This window comes from Leptonychotes weddellii, chromosome 5 (genome assembly GCF_054177405.1).
Source record: "Leptonychotes weddellii isolate Sample4059 chromosome 5, ASM5417740v2, whole genome shotgun sequence".
NCBI classification, from domain to species: Eukaryota; Metazoa; Chordata; class Mammalia; order Carnivora; family Phocidae; genus Leptonychotes; species Leptonychotes weddellii.
Window position 1 is genome coordinate 89,144,337 of NC_138373.1, and position 25,119 is coordinate 89,169,455.

Consider the following 25,119-nt stretch of genomic DNA (forward strand, 5'->3'; position numbering starts at 1 on the left):
TTATATGTTAACCTGTTCTTTCAGATAAGTCTCTTCCCTGAAAGTATGTGTGTCTTTGAGAAAAAGAAAATGTGTTAGCTAATACAGGCATGGTTGCTGAGTAAAGTTTTTGGCTCACTGTGTATATTTCTTGGGATTCCAATGGGAGAGATTCAGCTACCTAAATATCCTACAGTCTTGCTCCCCAGCCCCCAAATAAAAGTTAATTTGTCAAAAATGAGTCCCCTTTCCTTCTAGTTTTTGTGCTCTTGCCATCTCCATTACCTTCCCTTAAGGGGCCAGATATGGGAGCAGGGGGGAAGTCATACCATACCATGACCAAAACATAACTGTAAGGCTAGGTGAATAGTACAAGTGTATGACTGAAACTCAGAAAGTCAAAGAAGCAGTCCTTGGAGATGTAACAGAGAGAGCCCTTAGCTGTATGTTGATTCTAGAGAATCTAGTGTAAAGTCCATGGATTTTATATTCAGTGCCTAGTGGGTCCCAGTCTCAGTTTAGCTATTAATTAGTCCTGTGAATGTAAGCAAATTATATAACCTCTCTGAAACTCAGTTTGAAAATCTGTCAAATATAAGTAATAAGACAGTTCTGGGTTGTTGTGAGGATTCCCAGTAATACCTGTAAAGTTCCTAACACAGTGCTGGCACATAATGTTGAGTCAGAAACTCAGATATAATTCAATGTTTTTAAAAAGTGATGCTAAGTCTAGATAGATATAGTGAACTAAATGTGCTCATCTCTTCTACCTTCTGTACCTCTCCCCCCTCAAAAATCACTAAAATGACACCAAAAGGGACCAAAACAAATAAATAGAAACAATAAACTAGCAGGGATAAGATACAGGCAAATATCACTGACTCAGCAGAGGGCTAACACGTTGTAATCTTAGCGCATTGAGGTGAAACCCATATGAAGCAAGCTGCTCTGTCCAGCAAAACCCTAGAATGCCTCAGGAAATAGGGGCACCAGGTGCTCTTAAAAGCAGGAGGAATGGTTGAAAATCTCCATGCACATCATTCTTAATTCAGATACTTACTGTATGCCCTAGCAGGACAGTGGCATAATAAAACCCGAGAATCTGGCCTCATAAAGAACAGGAACTAAAAACTGGGAGATTAAACCAGAATCCATTTTACAGTGAGCTTTTCACCCACACGCTCTTCACCCATATCCTACCAATGAGAAGATTGGGGAATTTTTTTTCTAGGCAAAAAGAGCAGCTTAAGAGAAAATGGTGATATATAGACCTGACATTTGGGAATTGCCACCACAACCATGAAAAAGCCACGTTTTTGCAGTTCTGTAAAGCCTCCCCCACATACACAGAATTTCCTACCAGCATTTTTGTGTCTGAGATTTTAGTATGCATGAACTGAAAAAGATGACCAAACATTGGAGGAACATCTTAAATGAGAAAATTACTGACTCAAACTACCCCCCCAAAAAAGAACTTTGAAAAAAACAGAGATAATGTGGAAATAGAAGGGCCCTTGCCCCCAATAACTATAATCAATGCATTCAAAAAGAAGAGAAAACAGAAAAGATGCAACAAAAATTCCCATTTTCAAACAGGGAGAATGATGAAATAAACAGCCATGATTGGCTCATAGCAGATACCAAGTATTGCTGGTATCCCTATGCCAAGAGTGGAACAGTTTCCTTGGTTAGTTGCTCATCCAGTCCATGATTCTGTTCTCCAGTAGAATCTACCTTGTCCTTTGTCCTACTATTGATAGTCAAGGTGTAATTTCACATTTTCTTTCTGGAATACAGTTTGAGGGCATGCATCAAAATATAAACAATGCTCAATCATCAACCTGCCACTACCAACCCGGAATATTTCATAAGGCCATAATTGTTCAAGTTCCCAAGATACATGCACAAAAATCAAGATTATAGTAAAAGGGAAATACTGTAGACATAAATATGTAAGTGGGACATGGTAAAATGTATATTAGGGTAATAAAAATAATAGCATAATTATACTTATATAGGAATAACAATACTGTTGTTCAAAAAGACTATGGTAGTTATAAACTTATTATATAAAATGTTTACATATAGCTGTACATTTACATACGCAGAGAGCCTGCCAGAAGGATGTTTGCCTAAATGCTATCATTTAGGTGATAGAACTCTGGGTGATTTTTCACTACATTTTACATTTTTCACAATCAGCATATGACACTTTTATAAAAATAATATATTTATGTTTATATTGTTCTTGATTAGCTACTTGTGGATTATTCATTTTATAAATTAACTGTTTAAGAGTTAACTTCTCTCATGTCATTCAGCATCTGTCTAAATCCTCTCTCCTAATATTAATGAATATTTTTTCAGAAGATGATCTTATTCTAATGTTATTCTGAAAAGAACAAAATCGGAAGTATAGATTAGTCAAATTATTTTATTTATTTTTTAAGATTTTATTTATTTATTTGACAGAGAGAGAGACAGCGAGAGAGGGAACACCAGCAGGGGGAGTGGGAGAGGGAGAAGCAGTCTCCCCGCTGAGCAGGGAGCCCGATGCGGGGCTCAATCCCAGCACCCTGAGATCATGACCTGAGCCGAAGGCAGACACTTAACCAACTGAGTCACCGAGGCACCCCTGGTCAAATTCTTTTAAAGCCAAATGCAAGTGAGGCCTTACCTGACTTACAACTTGTAATAAGTAGCTTTTAGTTACTGGGTAACATCTACGCAATACTGAGGCCACGTTTAGCTAGTAGGTAATTATTACTGTTGATAATGAGTATACCAAAATGATTATTGCTGAAGTGATTCATGAGAGACCTGGCAGTTTACATAACTTCTCTAAGTCTCAGATCACTCATCCGAAACGAGGAAGAATATTGCCTGATTTAGCAGTTTGTTAGGAATTTAATGTGGTACAACTACATGTAAAGCTCTTTTAACAATGCCTGAAACCTTAAAAATGCCCCCAAAATGTTAGCTACTATGACCTATATGTATAAGAAAAGTCAGTAATCTAATTATGTTTTCTCAAGTAAATCGATGATTTTACTTAGAGTATTTTTTATGTAGGGTACTTCTTTCCAATGGTAATTTAGAGTTTATTCTTGTAGAAGAAAGTTCAAGAATAGTCTTCTATTATAGTGTATTGTCAGAATGAAGAAATAATGTTCAGGAATGAATTTTCTGAACACTGCATTGTCATTTTAGCTACGTACCCTCTTTAACTAACCTTGGACCACTGGAGAAACTTGGCCTACTTACAATTAATTACTCAATGATTCCCATTAGTCTGACTTATTAACGTAACAGTTCTTTTTAAGCAGAAATTATTAATGACTCTGAAAAGTTCGTTTCTTAGTTTAATTCTAATAGTTTTTATTGGTTTTCTATTTCGTTATGTTTACCCCTACCCACAAAGCCTAAATTGAATATTTTTGGTCTCATACGAGAATTGTATTTATCATTTCTAAATCTAATTATTTGCCTGGTATAACATTTTTAAACTTTTTCTCGTGTGTGTATTTTAAGTAGGATTAGGTATTTTTTTCTGATTCGATGACATTTATGTGTATCTAGACTTACAAAGAATACAAAATTAAAGTCTCAGTACAAAGCATATGGTAAGTCTACTGATTTGTCAGCTGCTTTTCACAAATTCATGAGGTACCAATAATTTCTCATAATCAAGTCATAATTTGTATCACAGTTTGGATTTTCTTTAATGAAAAAGCACATCATGTGATTTTTCTTGAAAAATAAAGGTAAAAATTAACATTATAAATAAAAATAGGAATAATAGATTCTCTTAACTAGACATGGCTATTTGGTCACTTACTCTTCATGTAGACTGCCTCCCTAAAAAATAGTTTAACTCAGAACAACTTTGAAAGACATAGATCCATTTTAAAATATTGGGTATTCAAATAAGTTCATATTTAAAGAAGGCTTCAAAATCAGAGAAAGCAGAGAAAATATTCTTCTTTGCCCTTTAGTAACTGAATGAGAAATCTGTGTAAAGAGGAATATATATTTTTTTGTTTTTGTTTCCTCATAAGAGCGCCATTCCAGAACAAGTATCTGGCTTCTCTGTGTTGAAGATATTGATGCTACAAAAGTTGAATTTTCTTAGAAAACTCTAAATTCCAAGTGCCCAATCCATGATAACTGGCTAATGGTTGTTATGTGCTTTTTTGCTAGCACATTGGAATAAAAGTAAATACATGAATTCTGTACATTGTAACATTAGCTATCACATAAATTCCTTTCACTGTTTTGATTTTTTTTCTGAATCTATGATAAAGTCTTAGAGTGAGAACAGTAATAAAACTTTCAGTCTCTTTAACATTGCTTTACTAGAAACACAAATAATATGTTATGATCGTTGTTCATCAAACAAATATCAGTTATTATCTGATTGCTTCTTTTGCTGTAAGCTAATAATTTTAGTGAGTAATTTTTCTAGATTTAATTTTGAATAAAGACATTTTATCATTTTCTGATTCATTTTCCAATTTGGAGTAGTTGTGCTTAAGTTAGATCTCATGTCATGTACTTTGCTGAGTTTGGGGCCACACAGAGATCTCTTGGCTGATTGGAAAAAGGTGAATTCAGTGGCTTTTTTTTCTTGTAAGTCTTCGTTTCAGCAATCTCCCCATTGTGTCCTCTAGTGACTACTTGAGTACAACCAGGCAAATGAATTCCCCCAGCTATACTCCTTGTTGATAGATTATTGGTCTCAGAGCCATAATCATAATCCATTTATCTTTCCTTGTAGCATCAGAGGCTCCTTGAAATGCTAGATACAGAGAAGGAACTATTGAAAGAAAAAATAAAGGAAGCTTTGGTTCAGCAATCTCAAGAACAGAAGGTAATACTTTAAGTTTGCTCAGAGTGTAGAAAGAATGTGTTCTATTACCTCAAATAATTTCCTCAGATAATACATTTACTGTCTACCCAACTGTCTTATCACTTACAGGAGATATTGGAAAAATGTTTGGAAGAAGAAAGGCAAAGAAATAAAGAGGCATTAGTATCTGCTACAAAGGTACTTCTATCTGAAATAATGGGTTTCTTTGTAAGTGGAATTTAAAAACTGACTTCATTAGTCAGTCTACTTTTTTGGTATTAAACCTCATTACAGAAAAATCAAAGGGTTTTTTTCTTCTTTTTCCTGTTAAACTTAGAATGCTGCTATACATATTGTTAAATTCGTGTTACACAGGAGTAGAATGACATTGAAATACTGCATATTTAGATTATTATTAAAAGAGAATATATGTTGGGACACTAACAAGTACTTGGTATTTAATAGGTATCATCACAAACAATGTGTATGTATATATATATTTACAAAAAGATGTGATTTTTAAAGCCAACTTTGAAATACCTCTTCTAAGTAGTGTATCCATAGATATTAAATATACATATGCCAACAAATACATAGCACTAACTTTTGAGATTTGGATTTAAATTTAGTAAGCAGATATTTTGAAAGTTTCATATTTGCACATCACCGTGCCAGGGGTGGAACTTAAAGGATGACTGTGATTTTGTCTTAAAGATTACAATCACGTAAGTATTACTTATTATCAATAAGGCAAGGTGGAATGCATAAAATTATGAGTATATAGATAGTACTTCTGTGCCAGGAGTTTTTAACAATAAATTACTTTTGAAATTAGCTTGAAGGGTGGCTAGTATTCTGAATTGTGAGTCTGAATTTTATTCCATAGGTGAGGGCAGACACGTTGAAATTTTTGAGTGTAGGTATGACATAATTATAATTTACATTAATTTGGGGGAAATTAGAGGCAAGAAAGGCTAGAGGCAAGGAAAAAATTAATAGAGTGTGTCCAAAGTCTGTATAAAAGATAGTGAATGACAGAAGTAAAGTAGTAATAATAGTTTAAAGGAAAGAAATAGACAAATTCTAGAAATAGGAGATGGAATCAGCATATATTTTTGGTGTGGATAATACAGAAGGAGGCCAAGTTGGGAACCCCCAGAGTACTGCCTCAGAAACAACATGGAAAGTGGTACTATTTCTTTGGTAGAGTTTGAGGTGCCTGTGATATATTCAGATGACAAGACAAGTAGGCAACTAAATCAACTGGCAGCTCAGAGGAGAAAAGAATGACCTGAAGATGCTAATATGGTTTGTTTCTTTTTTTCAGCAGACAGATGGTAATGATAACCATGTAAATTATTGTTATGTATAATCACCTCACAAGAGAGTATAGAGTAACAAGTGGTACAAGGTCTGAGCCTTGAAAGAACTCCAAAATTTAAAATCCAGAGAAAGAAGGAAGTTACAAAGAACTGAAGAGAGTCAGTCATAAAAGTAGAAATAAAAGCAGCATGCTATTGTACAAACCAAGAAAAAGATAACAGAAATAGTCAACTATGTAGAAGGTCACTTTGAGGTCAAGAAAAATAGGGATTAAAACAAAACAAAACAAAAAACAAAAACATGTTATTTGGATTTAACAAAATGGAGAGCATTGGTAAGCATAATAAGAGAGTAGTTCCAGAGAACAATTGTAAAGTAAAACAGGGGTTCAGAAAATGGTAACTCACTTTGATAACTTGTCTCAAATATGGCTAACTGGAAGAAAGAGAAAAGTGTTAAGGGTGGGCATCAAAAGTGGGAGGATCATGGATTTTACTGCATCCTGAAGTATGATGGTTTTCTTGAGAGAAATTCTTGTGTTTGAGTTGCAACTGAAGTCGACAGTTTTCATGGAAAACCATTTTACTGAATAACAAGGGTTATGCAGACTTTAGTATTTGGCAGACATTTTCTCCAAAGTAAACAGAATGAGCCCAGCATCTCCAGAAAACTAACAGTTTTTGTTGCCAATGATAAGTTGAGCTTTAAAGCAAAATTAGAATTTTGGAAAATTTGTATCTGATTTCAGATACTTAAAGACTTTTCTGATGAGATTGATGGTGATATTAACAAATGTGACCTTCATTTTTGTTATGATATAATGAAATGTGTCAACATCTAGAGGAGATGCATAATTTACTGAATCAATATTTTCCAAATAAAAATGCTTTAAAAATTCATGCATAGATAAAGGACTCATTTAAAGTGCAAGAAAAGAAAATGTAGCAGAATACAAAAATTTCATTGCCACTATGTGATTTTCCTTATTGCGACTACCCTTTAAGAACTATCCTTTGTTAAGTTTTGGTATAGAATCACCAATATCTACAAAGATCCAAACTGGCTACAAGGTACTCCTCCCTTTTCTACTATGTATCTGTGTGAGACTGAGTTTTCTTTATGTACTTAAACCAAAAGTCATACTACAGATTTAAAACAGAAGGTAGATATGAGAACCTGGCTATCTTCTATTAAGTCAAATATTAAGGAGGTCCACAGATATTCTTCTCACTTCTTCACTTTGGAAAATATAGTTATTTTTCATAAAAGATATTACTCATTAATGTACAGTGCATTTAGTGTTAACATAAAATGAATTAATAAATATTTTTATTTTGTCTTGGTTTGAGTTTCTAATATGGTAATCATAATATGTACAACTGGCATAAACAAAAGCTTTTTAAAGTAATCCATAATTTTTAAGAATGTAAATAGATTCTAAGACCAAATAGTTTGAAAACTGCTAGTTTAAGTTAATGTTTAGTTTCTGTGAAGTTTAGATGTGCCTTGGAAATAATGTATGAATATCTGTACAAAAACAAATAATTGATTTAATTTTACACCAGTTATTAAGTATGCATAAAAACAACAGTGTCAGAACTAAACCCTATAGAATTCAAGTTTTGTACCTTTTAGGTTAACCCAAATCTTTCTTATTCAAGAACTTATGCAGGTACTCATTCAAATATTTTCATTTGAATCATTATTTGTTTTGAAGCTTGAGAAAGAAGCAATGAAGGATGCAGTTTTAAAAGCCATAGAAGAAGAAAGAAAAAATTTGGAAAAAGCCCATGCTGAAGAAAGAGAGTTATGGAAGACTGAGCATGCAAAAGATCAAGAAAAAGTATCTCAGGCAATTCTAAAAGCTATACAAGAACAAAGAAAAATAAGTCAGGTTAGTAAAATTAACTCTTTGTAAGTACTTTCTTTTTCCTTATTTTTTCTCAAAATGAAGTTTCTTTATTATTTGATTTTAAAATCACCTTAGTGGACATATCAATATTAATTATTTTGCCTTTAATAATAATATTTTAAACTAATAATTTTTAACATATCAGTGTACTTCTACTATAATTTTATCTTTTTATCATTTTTTAAAAAGTCAGAATCCAAACTTATGTTTAGTTATTGCGGCTATATAAACTTCCGGTTTAATTTTTTTTTTCTTTTTTCACAAATACATACATACATAATCAATACAAAATAAATATATATAGGTAGAAAACAGTTTGATTCTGTTAATTATGTCTAATTTATATATCTGTATATCTGTAGTTGATACTGATAATTAATAGGACCTCACAGATAATCCCCGTGGTTTCATAAAAGGTATAACATATCAGCAAGTATGGCCTACATACAAAATAACTTTTGTCTACTTATCTGAACAATTAAAAACTATAGTACTTTCACTTTCCATAATTGCATTTTCATGGCTCTATTTTCCATGTTTTTAGTCTTTTTGTTACATAGGTAGTGAGATACCTGAATAAATCTTCCCTTAAACAAGTATAAAAAGCAAAAAATAACATTTATAGAAGTCTTTGTTTTCCATGATCAAAGTGTTACATATGCTACCATTGTTTATTCAACCATGCATTATAAATATAGCTAAAACAACTAACATTTACCAAACAACCTAGAAGATTTTCGTGTAATTCGTTAGCTAATCTTAATGAAGCCCTAAAAAAATCAGTGCTTTTAATATCCAGGATAAATATTATACATTTTTAAAAAAATGTCACTTAAATTTATTCTTGAGCACATGGTTACCCATTTGTTATAAAAATTAAACATATCTTTAGGTAGTTTTTGTGGTAAGAAAACAGTAGTGTAGTGACAGATCTTATTCTTTTATTTCTTTCTTTTTTCTATTAGAGTAATGATTACTTTCTAATTCTTCTGTTGTTAGTATCATCAAATACATATTGAGCACGTATTGTATATAAGATGTTTAATTGTCAGTTCGGTTGGTTGGAATTCTGTGCTAGTAAGGTCAAGATTGTTGGTTAAGTTCTGATTTGGGAGAGTTTACTTAAAACTTTTTGTGACCACAGACCACTCCTCTAACCTCACATAGATGTGGGCTATTAGTCACCATGAAATTGGGCAAGAGTGCATGAATAAATCAGCACACGTTCATCACTCAAACAGAAAAGTATGTATCATAAAGGGCATACTTCTCTGCTGGTTTGTCAGGAGCATTCTTGTCTACAGAAAACACTACAATATATGATATACTTTAACATTTGTTTGCCACAGTTTCAGAGTACTGTGAAGATAATCCAAGCATGTCATGAATAAATGCATTGTATTTATTTTCTTTCAAGTGTTTGCATATTTTAGGTGCATGTGAGAAAGAGAGTATGTGGGTGTGGTATGTGTGTATATGTGTGTTTAACTGCTTTGTGGCTAAGAGAATTGAACAGAGAACATATATAGCAGAAAAAAATGTTTCCAGTTAACTCTCAGGTTTTCAAATGTGAGGTGGTAATGTCAAATGTATTCTGTCTTCTTAAATAGCTGCTTTCATTTTCATGTACTTGTAGTAAGAAACTACAACCAAACAGTTGTCACTCCATTAGCCCCTTAGAGCTTCAGAGTTCTGGTCTAGAAAACTGACAAGTTACTTCTCTTGGGAGCCATATGAAGTTCGTATATCTTTTGTTTATTTAGCCCAGTAGGGCAAGCAAACAAATTGACCTGGTCAAACTTACTCTTCAGTGTTTCACATTAATAATTGAAGTGACTGCCTGCCACGTTCCAGGGGCTGTACTTATTTCTGGGGATAAAGTAGTAAGAAAAAACAACAACTTTCCTGCCTTCTTGTGAAGAAGACTGTATTAAAGGCATAACATAATGTGAAATAGTGATCAGTGTCATGAATTAAAATGAAGCTGTGTAAGGTCTGGAGAGTCAGGGAACCAATATATAAATAGGATAGTTACGTAAGGACTCTAAGGAGTCAGCATTTGAGCTGAGGCCTGCATTGAGGTGAGGAGTTTACTTTGTGAATAGTTGGGGAAAGAAAGTTTCAGGCATAAATTAACAATTACTGAGGATCTGCAGTGCGCCGGCTGTTGTTAGGCATTTTTTTTAAGACTTTATTTTTTTAGAAAGGGGGGAAATTGGAGGGGGAGACGAACCATGAGAGACTATGGACTCTGAGAAACAAACTGAGGATTCTAGAGGGAAGGGGGGTGGGGGATGGGTTAGCCGGGTGATGGGTATTAAAGAGGGCACGTACTGAATGGAGCACTGGGTGTTACACACAGACAATGAATCATGGAACACTACATCAAAAACTAATGATGTAATGTATGGTGATTAACATAACATAATAAAAAAAAGAGGAATAAAAAAAAAAAAGTAGTAGCCTCACAACCATGGTAGCTATGAAAACCAGCAATGTAGAAGCCACTAGAGTGGGCAGACTAAATTTGGAGTTCCACAAAAAAAAACACCTATCTACAGGGAGTTATTACTGTTTGACCTATCTGGTAGCTTCCCAGAAAGTCCCCATTTGCTTAGAGCTTACTTAGTGGGAAAGCCTTATCCTCATGTTTGTCAAAAACAATAAGTGGCAATTGTTTAACCTCTGCCTAAGACAGAAATACCACTTGGTCAAACAAGAGCCTGGCCAAAAAACTTAAAAGGGAAATTTGGGAAATGTCATTATTATAGGTGGCTTGGAAAAACTCTGACTTTTAAAAATAATCCTGGATTTCTTGAAGGTCATACATATGCACAAGGTTGTGCACCTGCCCAGGAAAGACCTGAGAAGACCCTAATCTCTCACCACTGACTGATTTTGATTGTATTCAACAAAAAGTGAAGGCTAAGGCAGAGTTATAAACTGGCAGTATTAAAGGTGTTACCCAGCACACCACTCCCTTGGCAAATGATAGATCACTTATCTAATTCAAGGTATTTAAGGAATTCACTGTCTAATTATTTGCTGACCACTGAGCTAATCCAGCAGAGACCTCAGTGGCTATACATGACAAAGAATACAGACTTTGCAGAATTAGGTCAGAAAAGTTTCTAGACAGATAACAGCAATAACAATGACTCCTGGGAGCTGAAGGAGATCTGATTTCTAGAGTTACTATATTATATTATTTTAATGTCCATTTTTATCAACAATAACAGATATGCAAAGAAACAGGAAGGTATGGCTCAAGTACAGGAAAACCAAAGCAGTCAATGGAAGATACATTGATGTTGGACCTAACAAGGACAAATCTGCCGTTATAAATATGTTAAAAGAATTAAAGGAGATCATTTCTCAAGATTTATAAGCCTCCTCATCTTATACATTATGTGTATGGAAGCTCTTCAGAAACTAGCACTAGAAATTATTGGACCGCTCTGTTTTTAAAAGTGCTCCTTTTTGCTGTAAATCAAGATTGCAGATATGTGGGTGTACACTTATTTTCCTTCCTGCTATTACCTATACCCAGAGAGTACTTGTCATTTATTGGAGGGGAAAAGTCCCTAACCTCCTATCTTGCAGTTTATAATTCTCTTACTCCATATATCAAATTCAAATACCTACTTATTTGACTGACCCTCCCACTGAATTGAGGACTTCATAAGTGTCTCAATCATATTTATGCTCTGGAGGCCCTAGCCTAATATGTGGCTTATAGAATGTGTTCCAGAAAACTAATCATTGTCCTTAAATGTCAGGATCCAAAATATCATACAATTAACTCAGAAAGATGACTTATAAGACTTAATTGTATTCATCCAAAATTCTCAAGTAAATATATAGATATCATTTCATTAATTAATCACATTAATTCCATAGAAAGGCAAATTGGAAAAAGCAATTAAGTACTACAGTTTGGTCTGTAAAAAATTCCTTTAAGTTAATTAATTATCCTAAATTACCTAAGTTGCAGCACCAGAAATATAATTTATAAATAGACTTTACCCCTAGACTACTAGTGCTAGGAACGTGAAATTTTGCCTCTTGAGCTTGTTCATACCCTTAAAATCACAGGATTTTAACTGTGAGTTTCAGATTTATATGTAATGTCCTTGTTACTACTTTTAGGAAAACACCTGGAATATTAGACAGAAAACAGTAAGAGTTCTCTATGTTTAAGGGGAACTTACCTGGCTTTATTCTCTACAGATATTTTAGGCTGCTAGCTAAAAACCTGTTTTTATGGAAGTTTTTCTTCCATAATAGTCATAGTAACATACTGGTGGTGGTAGCAGTGGTGGGGACCGCAATAACTCTAACAGTACTGTGTCATTAATTCACTTCTAAGTCCCAGGCAGTGTTCTCCTGGTTTTTTCACGTGTGATCTCATGTAATACTCACAAGAGGCAGAAACGATTATCTCCATTTTTACAGATGCAGAAATTAAAGCTTAGGAAGATTATGTAACTTCCTCAAGTCCATAGTAACCCCTTAGAAGAGACAACGGGCTGTATTCAAATCAGACAGCGTTACTGCGGAGGCCTTGCAACTCACTCCTACACTGTTCGCCCTCCCAGTGTTCTCATCTTAGAATAAACCACACGCTCATCTCAGTGATCATTCAGTGTGTAGGTAATTTCAGTAGCAAAAACTCAAAGGGGCTGTTTTCATTTCCTTATTATTCAGTAATATTTATTGAGTATCTACCATGCATCAGCCCTGTTGGAAGTTCTGGGCATATAGCACCAAAGAAGATAGACAAAGTCCCTAGGCACTCATGGAATTTACATTCAAGTTGAAAAAAACTTAGAGTGAATAAGGCAGTTCCATATAGTGATATGAGCTGTGGAAAGGGTTATGTGTTTGACTGAGAATGGGTGGTAGAGATTTTCTTTAGATAAGGAAATTAGGGAAGAAGCCAGACTCAGAAAATTTACATGTTACGATTCTACTTGTATGAAATTTTGAAGAAGAAGGCAAAACTGATTTAAGAGGAAAGAAATCAGTAGTTGTGGGGGAATACTTTTGAAAGTGATAGAAATATTTTAATCATAATGGTGGCGGTTACATTTGACAAAACTTACCAAATAATGTATTTTATAGTGATGAATCTTATTGTATGTAAATACTACTTTAATAAAGCTGCTTTTTTTTTTAAACAGATAACTACCAGAATAAATTCTTGGATACATGGCAATTAGAGATGGTGAGGAAGGTTAAGTTTCATGGGGATAAATAATCTAAATTGTGCATATTAAATTTGAGGTGCCTATTCATAATCCTAGAGGAAATGTTGAGTAAACAGTTAGAAATGTGTGTCCGGAGTTCAGGTGTGTTGTCAGGGCTGGAGATCAAAACTTGGGATTAATAACCATAGAGATGGTGTCAAAGCCAAATACATAAAAAAACAAAAATTTTCTGGACATGCAGGACCCTACATGACATTCTCTTACCAAATACAGTCATCTTCTACCTAGAAAAAATATGGCCACTTCAGATTAACTGTGTAATTGTGGAAATAGTCTCATACTTGTGAGGGTTGTATTTCAGATGATATTGCAAAGGTGTTAAAGTTACTAGTGCTTTCTGTATCACACTGCTACCCAGATTAAGTGGCCAAAGCTTCATCTCCATTTTCTAGAAAGTTCAGGGCCATGAGTCTAAACAGCAGCTCCACCATCTTCTGCTCACCTCCTGTCTGATTTCAGAGGCCAGCACTCCTCTGTCCCCTCGTTCTTCAGCAGCCAGTTGTGATCCATACAGCCTGAAGTACTGTCCAGGGAACTGCAAACTGTTTGAGTACTGACTGAAGGGACTGACGTTATCAAAGCTTGGAAGCTATCTTTTTAATTCTAAGAGGTTATTTCATAGCACTCAAATTTAATTAAAGTAATTTTGGAAATAAAATTTAGAATTAACAGCAGTTAGCATCTTTGGCCACTAAGTCACACTAGAAATAAGGAAAAGATGGAGTGTGGCAAAGCGAAAAATGGTGTAAACTTAAGTAACTAAAATTGCTCTGACAAAGGTAAGGAAGACAAACAGCTTTGGCTTTATAATTTACCTGTAGATTTTCTCTGTGTTAATACTGACATTAACTGAAGAGAGAAATGTTAAACTATGACAGAAAACACAATTCGTAAGGATTGGGGCACATATTTCTCTGAATTGATTTGAGAGATAATTTGGTTTGGCCTTCATCATAAATTAAGGCTAAATCAGAGTGTGGATTGTAGATTGGTGCATTTTTTCTCTGAAATATTCAGAAGAAAGTTAATGACTCTAACTTTTTTGGTTTTCATATTCAATTAATTCTGTGTCCCTTGAAAATCGTTGTTAACAAAAGGAAAGTACATGTGTTATTGACACCAACATGGGCAAAAAGAAAAGAGTCATTAATTTTGCTGTTCTAGCAAAGTCCTGTAAAAGAACTCCAGGGCATACAGACGCTTAAACTATGTCTGACGTTGGAAGCTCTTCATAATAGTTTATAACCACAGCCACTGTAATTTGGGGTTATGTTTCCCCCAAAGCCACAGACATTACAATCAGTGGTTAAATTTTCTTTAAGAAATTCAGCATTGCCACCTGACCCTTCTTTTAAAAAAGGAAATAGCATTTCTATTTTAGCTTAGCAGGCCAGATAATTTAACAACACTGAAATAATTTTTCTGTATTGACTTACTTAGTTTTGATTCATTAGTTTGTTTTAAAATTTTTATTTATAAAACTTTGATAACCATCTAGTTAAGCAAAGGTAAAATCTTAATTACATTTTTGTCAAAATTATTGCAATTAGGGACAAGTAACAAATAGTGCATCAATTATCTTCTTGCCTCTCAAGACCTTTCCCTCCTGCGATATTTCCTGTTTTCATTCAGTGAGATAACTATCTACCAAGCTGCTCAGTCCAGACAACTGGAGATTTTCCTAAACTCTCCCTCTCTCATCCCCACTTTGATACCTTTTTAATCATTAAAACCTTTCCATTTTACCTGATAATAATCCTTAAGCATACACACCTCCAGCCTGCCTGCTATCACTGACTTCATTGTGGTTCTGATTGTTTACCTTGACTTCCTACATTGATTTCTTGGCTTCCAGTTTTGTCCCCTTTCAATTTGGAATAAAAAATGAATGAACTTTAAATTTTTCAGTGCCTCCCCATAGCCCCATAGGATAACATTCAAGCTACTTAGCATGAACTATAAATCTTTCAGAACATGAAATATAAACTTTCAGTGACCTGGTCCCTACCTATTCAGTTCATCTTCTGCCATTCTCCTTCACATTTCATGCTTTTAGTACCAAACTACTGGTACACATATCATGCTATTGGATGGGATTGGGCCTTTAGTCATACTGTGCCTTCACCCTGAGATACCATCACTTTCCTAACTTGCAAAACCCACTGTTATTTAATAACTTAGCTTTTTTTTTAACTCCAGAAAACTTCTTTTTACATTTCTTAAGTTAAATCGAGTGTTCTTTCTTCTTCTTTGGCATTCAGTATATAACTTTACCACTTCCCAGGCGTATTATATTTAAAGGATCTGTTTCTCTGTTTTGTCCACTAGATTTAAGCACCCTGAAAGTAGGAGCTGAGTCTTGAAAACTGCAATAGGTTATAAGATGGTATAGAACCAACACTGTTTTAGGAAGACATGTTAATCTTTAAAAAATACACTTGATCTCCATCAACATAATTTGGCTCTTTCAGAGTTTTGGTTGCTTTTAAATGGTACATTTTACCAAAAGTGGGGTCAGCAAAAATAGTGCTTTGGGTGTTACCATCCTTTAAAAACATACATTAATTGGATTGTCTGTTGGGTGCCAAACTGAGATGATTCTTCTTATTGTTATTCAAGGAAATAGTAATTACTTTTAGCTTCAGCAAATGATTACTTTGAACAGCTAGTATAGATTTGCAGTTAGGTGATGAGTGGATGCATGAGTCCAGATAGAATTTTTAGGTAAAGTAGTATACTCTTTCACTGGTCTGATGGAAGCATCACATTCATTTCCATATCCATGTTTTAAGAGCGATATTTCCAAATCAGAATGGGATCATCTTAGACATTTATTGGTGTCTCCTCAGCATCTGCTCCTCTCTTCCCAAAGTGATACTTTTTATCTCTTAGCCATGTGGTTTAGGTGAGATTTAACCTACTTTCTAATTTAGGCATAAGCCCTAATTTACTTAGGCTAATAATGATTATGTCCTACCTCTGTGTTAGCAGGTTCTAAGAATTCACACATTCTCTGAGTCAAGGCTATAAGGCTCCATTTTTGAAACTTGCTTCCTCAGGTATATAAACACTGTCATTCACAGTAAGAAAATGGGAAAGTCCTTGGAACTGTTAATAACCATCTTGGGACCATATGTGTAGAACTTTTGCGAAAATGGATCCTACACCAAAGGCAGAGCTAAGAACTGGAGATGGAGAAATTTCCATCTTGATCACATTGCTTGAACACTAATGGAAGCTTACCCTTAGCTCTTTCATGTTCTTTCATGTGAGGCTGCAAATTCTTTTCTGCTACCTCTGATCAAAAGAATAATTGATTACCAAAATAAATATGCAAAGAAGTAGGTGGGGTTAGATGTGAGTCCTAGCTTGTGCTGACATAACCTTGACCACTTTTTAAAAATGTATGAGGCTCCATTTTCAGATCTGTAAAGTGGGATTTATAATACCTGCTTCACAGAGTTGTTGTGAGGCCCTTGGTAACGTTTTAAAATGAAAACTGAGATAGATTTGTGAAACAACTTTAGTGACCATAAATGTCATGTAAAAAAGTATTGTGGGCAGACCAGTAACAGAGCAGGAAACCTTGTCACAACTATAGAAGGAATTGGAGTATTTAGTTCAGAGAAGAGAAAAATAAAGATATGGTAACATCTTCACCTATTTGAAGGACTGTCATAAAGTGAGTTTTTTTCAATTTAATTGAGGGGGGACAGGTTAGAAGAAGTAGGTAATAAAATTTAGCTCAGTACGATACAAAGCTATCAAATCACAAGGTATCTAGCAAGAAGGGTATCATTTTTATCCAGGATTGTGAAGAATGGATTGGATGGAAGATTGAAGAATGTATGTATTGAAAATATAATTTCGGGATGCTTGGGTGGCTCAGTCGGTTAAGCGTCTGCCTTCAGCTCAGGTCATGATCCCAGGATCCTGGGATCGAGCCCCGCATCGGGCTCCTTGTTCCGCGGGGAGCCTGCTTCTCCCTCTGCCTCTGCCTCTCTCTCTCTATCTCTCATGAATAAATAAATAAAATCTTTAAAAAGGAAAATATAATTTCTACTGTCATTTTTTTAGTTTAGGGATCTCCGTTTCTCTTTTTGTGTCATTATAGATACACGGCAATTTCCAACTCCACAGATTTAGAACTAGTTACTAACATTCCAAAAATCGGCCATTCTTATAATCACTGAAAATCTCTCTTAGAAATAATTACTGTAAAACCCCTTTTAAAGTATTTATATTGCCATTTTTTAAACATGTAACTTAAGTATATAGCTGTGTATACCTACCTCTCAGACTGGTTCTGAGGATCAAAAATAACACTATTTTGTTCACTTTAAACACCAAATTATCATTGCTTTTGTAATTTTATTTTAATACTTTTTACATTATGTTTCGCTTAACTCTGCTGTGTCTTTCCCACGGATCTCTGTTAGGTCCCAGAATCTTTCATTGCAAGTATCATTAATGCGTCTTATTGCCCCAGCTGAAATCCATTCACTCACTTAGTGTAGTGTCTGGAACACAGTATGTGGTGGTGGTGTTTTGATACGTTATGGTTACTGTTACCATCATTATTGTTACCACCGTCTTAACCACCTTTGTCGTCCTAACACCTAGCAGAGTGTGAAGGCTAATAAACAGTGAGTGAATGGATGTTTATTGCGATTACCTAAGGCAGTGGTTTTCAGACTGCATCGAGGTGCCTGGGATGCTGCAATGAACTTACGAGGGTGCTGCAGGATGTTTCAAATGTTAGAGGGCAACACACGGATACTTGGGATCTTTTGGAAACCAGGTAAACAACTAGGTTGACAATACGAATTTGTCTTACATTCCTTTCTAGTACATCATATCATAGTGAAGTTAGGTTTGGGGGCTGCAGGTACCATGGAAATATCCATGTGGAACAGGAAATGAGAGTGTCATTGTCTGATTTTATGCCAAGATTTACAGAGCTGTCAATTCCTGCTATGTACAGAATTCTCATGAATAAGTAATTTAGGTTAAAAATGAAACTAAAGTATTTGAGTTTCAATTTTTGTGTATCATCTTTTCAAATGGCTGCTATGTTATGACCTAACTAGTTAGTAAATGAAACAAATAGGTATTTCTTTTTTTTTTTTTAAGATTTTATTTATTTGCGAGAGAGAGAATGAGAGACAGAGAGCATGAGAGGGGGGAGGGTCAGAGGGAGAAGCAGACTCCCTGCCAAGCAGGGAGCCCGATGTGGGACTCGATCCCGGGACTCCAGGATCATGACCTGAGCCGAAGGCAGTCACTTAACCAACTGAGCCACCCAGGTGCCCCACAAATAGGTATTTCTTTTGGCCTAGAGGGCACCGTAGAAAAAATTACTGAGACAGCAAGGGAGCTGTGAACTGAGAAAGTTTGGGAAGCTTTAACCCAGGGTGTACCCACCATACAGGTGCTCTGGGGAACACAAATGTAAGTTACAATCCTTACACTTAAGTAGATTTTCTTTGCATTGGGGAAAAAAATTAACTTATTTATTGAAGATGAATTATGCATCTATACTCTGTACCAGATACTGTATTAGAGTTCTAGTCATAAAGAATATGAACTGTAATAAATATAATCCCTGGTGTCAAAGAGATCTCAAGTTGGTAAGATAGACAAGTAAAGCAGTTGTTAACGATTGTGAGTTGTGGAGTGCTTTGAGATATACAAGGGATGCTAAACTCACCACCCTGTGAGAAGATGGGGAAGGTCTAACGCATTTCAGGGAAGGCTACAGATGATGATGCTCAGACTGAGTTGTGCAGGAGTGCATTTGATCATCACAGGAGGAGGCTAAGGGTAAATGACTTCAACCAGAGAGAGCATGGCACGTCCACGGAACTGTATATCAAATACTTGCTATGAGCACGACAAATGGTAGTTTTTGCAGAGATTACAAACCTGAATGAGACTTTGCTATTGTGCTCAAGGACCTTATAATGAACTAGGGAATTTGTCAAATGCGTAAATTGCTTCAGTATGAGGAAGAGTAAGATACATGACAAAGCACATCTGGCTGAGGCATTTGATAGAAATTACAATAGTGGTTATCTCTGGTGGGCAAAAGCATGAGAAAACTTTCTGTAGTATATAGATATTCTTTATCTTGATCTTGGTCGTAGGTGAATGGGTGTATATGTATGTGAAAATCCACTGAGCTGTACATACACTTAAGGTTTGTGCATTTCAATATGTGTAATTTTTTTTAAAGCTAAGCACAAAGGAAAAATAATGTCATTATTAAAATAGTTATTTACTTAAAAAATTATGAGAAACATCTAAGTGGTACTTCAAAGGAAAATCATAGTCTTAAATACATACATTAGAAAATAGAAAAGACTGGGAAAGAATGGGCTAACACCCAATTTACTAATACAGTTTGAAAAGAAAGAATAGGATAATCCAAAGAAAATAGAAATAATAAAGTTTATGATAGAAGTTTACAACATGAATTGGAAAGTTCCAAAATATTATCATTTCTTAAAAGACATAAAATTCACAAATCTTTGACAAGATTGATGAAGAAGGATGTTATTAATAAACATGTCAGAGGAATGAATAAAGTGACCTAACATAGATGCAACACGAATTTTAAATATGATATAAGCAATATAAATGACTTAGTACCAATCAGTTGTAAAGCTTAGATGAGATGAAAACTTATCAAGAAAAATATAAATCCCAGAACTGAAGCAAGAAGAATTAGAAATGTGGAACAGTTCTATGGCTATAGAAGAAACTGTCTGTAGTCTAAAAATATTCATGTATCTCTAAAAATAAATGTTGATACACTTTTCCAGTAGATGAAACTTAATTCACCTCCTCTTGAGTGTTGACTGGACTTAGTTGTTCATGTCTAATTGAATAAATTATAGAAAGGGAAGAAATGTTAACTTTGTACCAGAGAAACCTGGCAGATACCATGTTAACCAAATGATCAAGGTTAACACTGCCAGTGATAAATTATGTTTAAGGCCACATTCCCCAGATACTATATAATGAGAAGCATGCTCTCTATGGTATTCTTCCCCCAAATCATAACCCCAGTCTAATCATGAGAAAAAAGAGATAAATCCATATTTCTTCAAAATACCTGAAAAGTGCCTTTCAAAAGTGTCAATGTCCTATTAAGGAAAGGCTGAAAAACTGTCAGAAATTAGAGGAGACTAATGAGATACGGTGAATGAATGCAACATTTTGCCCTGGATTAATCCTGGGACAGAAAAAAAGACATTGGTGGAAAACCTGGTGAAATACAAATAATATCTGCAATCTATTTATTATTATTATATGATGTTAATTTCTTATCTTGATAAATGTCCCATAATTATGTAAGATGTTAATATTAGGGGAAGCTGGATGAAATAAATATGAGAACTCTTATACTACCTTCGCAAGTTTCTGTAAATCTAAAATTATTCCAAAAATTTAATACATTTTTCCTAACACATATCGTGTTAAAACGAGCAGACAGAATACTTGTTTTTATCCACTCCCTTCTAAAACGCCACTGAAATGAAAACTCTAGTGAAATGGAACCCTAAATTAGAAACTGAGAAGACCAATATATATTGTAGAAACTCCTAAAGGCTTACTTGTTCGTGGCACCAGAGACTTCTGGAAGTGGGAATGAAGGTGAGGACTCAACTAGAAGGAAAGTTTGAAAGCCTGTTTAATAAACAGTTAGGCCCCCATGCATTTTTTCCACTTCTGATAGAAAACTGGGGTTATTTCTCTGGAAAAAAATAAAATGTAGGGTCTCTGGGAACAGGGATCACCAAGGCAAAGTGAACATGGGGTTGGGAGGAGAGCAAGGTGACAAGTTTCATGCTGCTTATGGAGAACCTTAGCCATTTTTCCTATCCCAGCTCTCAGAATCCTGACAACCAGACAGGAAATTGGAAGATTCTTTTCTGAGGAATTTAGACAGCCCAAGATAAAAGACCTAAATATATTGGTATCAGAAATTGCCCCAAGGAAATAACCAAGCCAGATTACTCTGCTATTAAGATCATAGTCCATAAACCACAACTGCAAGCCCAGAGATGTTACTCAGCATTTTAGTGCTCTCCTCTTTAAACATGAGCAAATAGTCAAGTATGAACAGATAACTTCCCATGAAAAACAGGGAATAAAACATTCTGTAAAGTGTGGAAAGTTAAAAAAAAACTATCATTAAGGTTCTTAAAGGTAAGAGAAGATTTTACATCTATGAAACAGGAAGAGGATGCTATTTTTAAGTCAAATAAAAGATTAGAAATCTAAAATATAGTAGAAAGTTAAAAAAAAAGAAAAGATGAAGTTGTAGAAGTCTTCCAGAGACAAGGGTGTAAAAATACAAAAAAAAACCAAAACAGAAAATAGGAGTGAAAAGAGTAGAAAATTAGGCAGTCAGCTTAGGAGGTTCATTAGCTGAATCAGAGGATTCTTGAAAAACAGAAAACAGAATGCAAGAAATAATGTATTTTTAGTAGTATTATTATTAAAGTAAATCTCCCAAATTGAAGGACATGAGTTTCTATATTGTAAGACCTGAGTTTCTAGATAGACCTATAACTAGGTTTGTCATGAAATTTTTAAGAAATGGGGATAAAGAACGTGTAAAAGTTCTTAGAGAAGGAAAAACTTATGCAATTGAAGAGGTATCAGAATGTAATCAGATTTCTCAAAAACCTTTAAAACTGCAGAAATTTCCAAGCTAGAAGTCCACACTTAGCCAAACTATAAATTAAGTTTGAGGGTAGAATAAAGTCATTTTTCAGACAAAGAAAATATCAAAACTTTTATTTCCCATGTGCCTTTTCTCAAGAATCTCCTGCGGGAAGTGCTCTGTCAAAACAAAGGAGTAAACCAAGAAAGAAGAATTCAATGATATCCAGAATGCTGGAGTAACAGTTCAAGAGAGATGTAGTGAATTTCCAGAAATATGCCTGAGGGAGATCCAGATTAGACAGTTATGTAACAGACCTAGAGAACAACCAATCCAGTCTGGAGCTATGTCCACGAGATATGTCTCCAAGAAAATAAACATAATAGAAGGCCTAATATCTTTGAATATACTGAGAAGCTATTTAGACAATTAGATAACAGTTTGGGAATCAATTCATAATGCTTATTTGCTCAGGCCAATATAATATGGCTACAGTAACATAGGATCATCGGAAGATATTTTCACTCTTTCTTTGGCAACTCTGTCCAGGTGCTAGGGAAAAAATCCCTGAGCTAGTCTGCTAGAGAATGGGAAACCACAGGAAGGAGAAACAAACCTTTCTACCTGAGGCAACTCAGTAGTGGCAGCCACATCAGCCCCAACAGTTGATTTCACATATGTGGAAGACCCCAGCCAAGACTAAAAGAACTGCCCAGCTGAGCCCAACTTGGGCTCTTGGCCAACTTGGAGAATCATGACTTAAATCAGGGATTGGCAAGCTTTTTCTGTAGAGGATCATATAGTAATAATTTTAGGGTTGATGGGACAAGAGGCTTAATCAAGAATATTATGTAGGTGCTTACATAACAAGGGAAAAAAACTTCACAAATTTTATTGATGAAATTAAAAATATAATGATTATTTATTTATTTATTTATTTTAGAATGCATGAGCAGGGGGAAGGGCAGGGGGAGAGAATTTCAAGCAGACTCCCCACTGAACAAGGAGCCTGACACAGAGCTCGATCTCAGGACCCTGAGATCATGGCCTGAATCAAAACCAAGATTCAGACACTTAACCGACTGAGCCACCCAGGCGCCCCTCGATGATATTTTTTAATAATATAAACCTAGTGACAATAGAATTCTCTTTGGGGAGGATAACATTTTGCTTTATTGTGGTTCAAAGTTAGATAATCCCTATCATGAAAAATGGCTGCAAAACTCATTAATGCTGATATAAGATTCTCCATATTTCATCTTTAAAAATGCCTAATGCAGGTAGATACTATCAAATATTGATATCAGTCAATGAGCATGATTTTAATTGAGCATATTCATTACTTGAGAAACATTTATAGAATTAGGTTATTCTACTAATATTTTACATTTAGCATATCATTACGGTGTAGATTAATTACTTCCAATTGAAAGTTAGGTGAAAGTTTCTCAACTGTGCAGTAAGTGGATTTTGAAATATAGATATTTTATGCATTTGTATCAATGTCTGAGAAGCACTGATGGAACTGTAGTTTGAACTCATAAATTTGTGTAGGAATGGAAGGCTCACTTTTTTTTTTTTCAGGGTTAAAAGAGAAATTTTTTTTTATTTTATTATGTTATGTTAATCACCATACATTACATCATTAGTTTTTGATGTAGTGTTCCATGAAGTCTCACTTTTTTTAACAGTAAGGCAACTTGACTTGACTCATGATTCAAACACTCATTTTCTAAGGTACATTTTCACAACCACGTGCAACATTTTAAATAATATATAATTATGAAATATGCATACATTGTGTATTTAAAAAAAAGAAACACAGTTGCCCTCAGAGAATTTCTGATACTATGGTATATAGCCCACAAACAGGAATTGAGTTGATTGCTGAAATTTGTTCCATAAATAATTTAACTGTGTTTATAATCCTTAACTAAATTACACCGAAAAAGAATAGACAACCACAGGTCATTTATTAGTTCATGATCCTATGATTACTGAAATGTATGGTAGGTTAATGGATACTAAAACATAAATATACTTCTAAGGAATAAGGAGAAATTAAAAATCAAATAAAATGTCACATAAACTTTTAGCCCTAAATTATATTCATCTTGACGTATTTCATTGTTATCCAGTCATCCAGGTTTTTAAGAAATTAGTATATAGAACTCTTTCTTCCACATTTAAAAACTAGCTATATAATCATTTGGATATGATTTCTTGCATAGATTTTATCTTTTTATTGCATATTGCATATATTTTAGATAAAAATATTTAAGATATGATGAGAAACGTAACTGATATATTTTGACAAATCATAACATATATGCAAGTGGATGTATTTCCCTCCACAAACTATTTACCGTATAGCAGTGGTTCTCAGCTGGCGGCAATCTAGTGAGTAGCTGCCAGAAATGCTGCTTACCCCAGGACGTCCCCCCACAACTCCCAGCAAAGAATTGTCAATAGTACTGAGGCTGAGAAACCTGCCTTAGAGAATATACCATGTTCCAGTGGTGTAACCTTTCCTAAAATATTCTGGAAAATACTCGTTTTAATTGCCTCTTTGCATATACTCATTGATGGCACATCTTCCTTCCTTGTGAGGTATATTTTATTTTAGACGAATTCTCATGTCTCATAGGGAATTCAACAAAACATCTAGGCAGAAATTCACAGGCACTTTGTATACATGCACCTAAAATCCACTAATTATTTCCAACTAAGTCAGCATTTGGTCTAATTAGAAAATGGATGGCTTAAACTTTACTTTTTGTATTATATTCAAAGGAATTTATTTCTTGGCAAGTATTTTTTAAGGATGGATTTCACAACCTCGACTGTCACCTAATTCCCAACTGGAGAGGAGAGTTGAATTAAGAAACTTTTTTTTGAAAATGGTTCCTTATCAGCTCAAAAAGCAAAGAGATCCTCAAAAATGTGGATTGAGCAGATAATAAACTCTCAGCCCCCCAAAAGCCAATGGAAGAACAAATTAATTCTTCATGTTTTTTCTGCACCTATCCCTTTTATTTAAATTGATGTTTTTGCCTGGTCACATTCACTGATACAACCCTTGCTACTTAGAAATTCTGGTTGATATTTAATG

At 34.6% G+C, this 25,119-nt stretch overlaps 1 protein-coding gene and 1 long non-coding RNA gene across 6 annotated transcripts in view; both read left to right on the plus strand.

The window, feature by feature from the left end:
• CCDC91 (coiled-coil domain containing 91) overlaps positions 1 to 25,119 on the plus strand; it is a 342,380-nt gene that overhangs the window by 236,595 nt on the left and 80,666 nt on the right. For 4 of the 5 annotated variants that reach the window (XM_081821378.1, XM_081821382.1, XM_081821380.1 and 1 more), the window contains 3 exons: positions 4,757 to 4,849; positions 4,958 to 5,056; positions 7,869 to 8,045. In XM_081821378.1, the coding sequence (XP_081677504.1) occupies positions 4,757 to 4,849; positions 4,958 to 5,056; positions 7,869 to 8,045 (369 nt within the window). The remainder of the gene's footprint in view (positions 1 to 4,756; positions 4,850 to 4,957; positions 5,057 to 7,868; positions 8,046 to 25,119) is intronic. The other variant, XM_081821381.1, reaches the window with a different exon arrangement.
• On the plus strand, positions 12,138 to 21,740 carry LOC145721752 (uncharacterized). Its single transcript, XR_014145617.1, has 2 exons — positions 12,138 to 18,443; positions 18,655 to 21,740. It is a non-coding gene; the product is annotated as an uncharacterized LOC145721752 (long non-coding RNA).